This window comes from Arachis ipaensis, chromosome B6, assembly GCF_059453495.1.
Source record: "Arachis ipaensis isolate K30076 ecotype BB chromosome B6, ASM5945349v1, whole genome shotgun sequence".
In the NCBI taxonomy this organism is placed as follows: domain Eukaryota; kingdom Viridiplantae; phylum Streptophyta; class Magnoliopsida; order Fabales; family Fabaceae; genus Arachis; species Arachis ipaensis.
In genome coordinates, this window is record NC_142441.1 from 40,449,724 (window position 1) to 40,452,685 (window position 2,962).

Below are 2,962 nucleotides of genomic sequence, written 5' to 3' on the forward strand. Positions count from 1 at the left end.
TGTTCAAGGTTTTAGGCTCAAAGCATCAGGGGGTAGATTTCAGGGTGTATATTCAACTTTTTTTGGGTGTAAAAAATCGCAGGTTATAGGTGTATATTTGATTTGATGTTTTTTCTTCATATTATAGTACCTGTAATTCATACATTTTGAATACAGCACAGACAGTTTAACAGCACAGACAGTTTAGGTGTATATTTAAGCAATCTTGGGTGTATATTAAACTTCCGTTGGGTGTAAAAGTTTATAATTTGTGTTTAGATCTGCCTTGATGTTTTCCTTCATATTTTACCACCTGTAATACAGAGCTTTTGAATACAGCACAGACAGTTTAACAGCACAAACAGTTTAACTATGGAAAAAAATTTCATTGAATAGAAGTTGTTTATAAATGGCAAATTTTTACAGCATTTGTTCAATTTACAAACTAGCTAGCAGTTAGATTACTCAGTTTCTATATCAGTAGAATTTATCTGACAAAATGGACTCAATAATACTGAGGATGGCTTGGACAATATTATTGCATTACTCGCTCTAATTGCTTGATCTCTCTCTTTATTCATTTCACTGAATAGTATCCGCGAAGCATATTCTACTCTATAGTGGTCTACCTCGTCCTACAATTAAAAAGTATATTCTGTTTAAACAACAATATTAATTCAGTAAATTAATACAGAGTTATATAGTTTTAAAGACAGTTACCTGTGTCCAATTATCTCATTCATACTTCACCCTTTTAATATTTTCGGGCTCAGTTAACTCAAGCCACTTCATAACGTAAATAGCACAGTCATAGCTGAAAACGAAGAAAATAAATTACAAATCTCATTTAGGAAAGTTTAATGTTCAGAGTCACAATTTTATACTTTGATTTTTGGCCTGAGATGTTACCGTATGATGTTTTAATTTCCTTCTCCTTCTCGTTTTTCTTCAGAGATGCCCCGCCGGCATATGCTCTCATTCTTGAAATTACATATCCCTTAAAAAACAAAACAAATCAGTAATACACCCGAATGAAATACACCCAAAGGAGAACATACTTACACCCAAAGCAAAACATACATACACCTTATATTGAATTGAAATACACCTATCTATTAAAATAAAGAACACAGAGCCAACTTACAGTGAATTTATTAACCTGCTTTCTCTCATTGGTTGGAGCTTTCTTGTGTAGCGGGTCAAGTATATAAAATCTCCACTTTGTTGTATCAATCACCCATAACCACCAATGGCCTAAGTGGCAAATAGGTGCAAAAATCTGAAGGATTGCCATATTTCAATAGTGTGTTATTTTATTTGGCATATAAGTAAAGAACGGTACTAACAAATTTTATAAATGAAAATTTACATATGGATGTGAAGTTAATTTTTTTGCATTTATGAAGGGAATAAACATTGGGTAGTCTTCCACCCTGAATTCTTTATTGGTTTTAGGTGATATGAATTCCCCGTTTGGGTGCTTCCAAATGGCCATGTTCTGCAACAATTGTGAAACAACAAATGAAATACTGAAAATACACTCAAGTGAATACTTTAAATAAACCCAAATGACTACACAACTTACACCCAATTGAACGTAAAAAAATACACCCAAATGAATACAAAAACAGACCCAGTTGATCAGAGAATATACACCCTAAGGAATACAGAAAATACACCCAAAATTTGTAGAAGTAACACTTACCAAAATATTAGGGGGGAGACAGTATACTTGTTCTCGAAACCTTTTATCATTTTTCTGGTTGAGGATGAGGCACATGGCAGATACAATCTAGAAATATATGCCGAAATCAATTTACATTAATAAATAATGCAGTTAACTTTGGTGTAAAAACATTAATGTTATTCTAATATTACCTCAGCTTCTATATAACTTTCTGCCTGGAGTGATGCAAGGTGCATTCTTGTCAAAATGTATTTATCTTGGGCAATCAGAGTGCACACGTTGTCAAACTCGTTAGTTCTGCCATCTGCGTATGTCTTCACTCGCGTCCCCCAGATGTAGCACTTCTCTTTCATATCAACCGTATTCTGATTTATTCCCGCAGGAGTTTCAAACTTCCCAGAACTTTCTCCGCCAGTCTCCTTTTGAATTTGTGGACTTTTACTTTCTTCTTTCGCCGCACTGCTTGCTATTTTTTGTACCAAATCGTCTAATTGTTCTAGCAAAATTGCAGTTTCTGGAGTTTTTGCCTTGTCTGCCTCCTGCGTTGACGCTCCCTCCTGCGTTGTTGCTTCTTCTTGGCTTGAATCAGTGAAGGCAAGGCTGAATGATGGCAACGGATCTGTTCTAGGAATGTACGATGCTGTCCGTGCCATCATCAATAGCGCAGCAGCGTCTTCTGGGGCTGGATAACTGCGTGATCATGTATAACGTATTATAACAATAAGAATATACGGATGATAACCAAAACATTGATTTTACTCTGATGAACTTACGTTTTAGATGGAGCTGGGAGAAGCGTGGGTGTGCTTTCTTCAAGTTGTTGGGGGAGTTCAGGAGTGCTGCACGGCACATAAAATTAATCATGACATAAAAAAAACTATTCAGGAACAATATACACCCAAACTGTAACCCAATATACACCCATACATTGATTTTACTCTAATGAACTTACCTTTTAGATGGAGCTGGGGGAAGTGTGGCTGTGCTTTCTTCAAGTTGTTGGGGGGGTTCAGGAGTGCTGCACGGCACATCAAATTAATCATGACGAAAAAAAACTATTCAGGGGCAATATACACCCAAACTGTAAGCCAATATACACCCAAACTGTAACTCAATATACAGCCATACTGTAATAAAATATACACCCAATACTGTTTCTTACGTTTTTGTAGGTCCTTCAATTTGTAGCAGAGGGGTTGGTTCATATTCTGTCTCAGGTGTTTCTTCAAATTTCGGCACAGTAGTTGTTTGGGACACTGGTAGACAAACTTGAATCGGAACTCTAAACAAGAAGAA

At 36.0% G+C, this 2,962-nt stretch overlaps 1 protein-coding gene across 1 annotated transcript; it reads right to left on the reverse strand.

Moving 5' to 3' along the window:
• Positions 1-440: 440 nt before the first annotated feature.
• Positions 441-2,319, reverse strand: LOC107646789 (uncharacterized). The gene is made up of 7 exons (XM_021105502.2): positions 1,858-2,319; positions 1,685-1,771; positions 1,349-1,477; positions 1,124-1,258; positions 864-976; positions 730-793; positions 441-614 (listed from the first exon to the last, which is right to left on the reverse strand). The coding sequence occupies exons 1-7, from the start codon at positions 2,317-2,319 to the stop codon at positions 441-443; spliced, it is 1,164 nt and encodes a 387-aa protein (XP_020961161.2).
• Between the last annotated feature and the right edge of the window lie 643 nt (positions 2,320-2,962).

What these genes read in the sequence shown, in the direction of transcription:
- LOC107646789 (XM_021105502.2), bottom strand. Translation starts at nt 2,319, where the DNA reads ATGGCACGGACAGCATCGTACATTCCTAGAACAGATCCGTTGCCATCA. An exon ending in AATTAACTTCACATCCATAT is followed by an intron (nt 1,259 to 1,348) that starts GTAAATTTTCAT and finishes GCAATCCTTCAG; the next exon opens with ATTTTTGCACCTATTTGCCA. An exon ending in AGCAGGTTAATAAATTCACT is followed by an intron (nt 977 to 1,123) that starts GTAAGTTGGCTC and finishes TTGTTTTTTAAG; the next exon opens with GGATATGTAATTTCAAGAAT.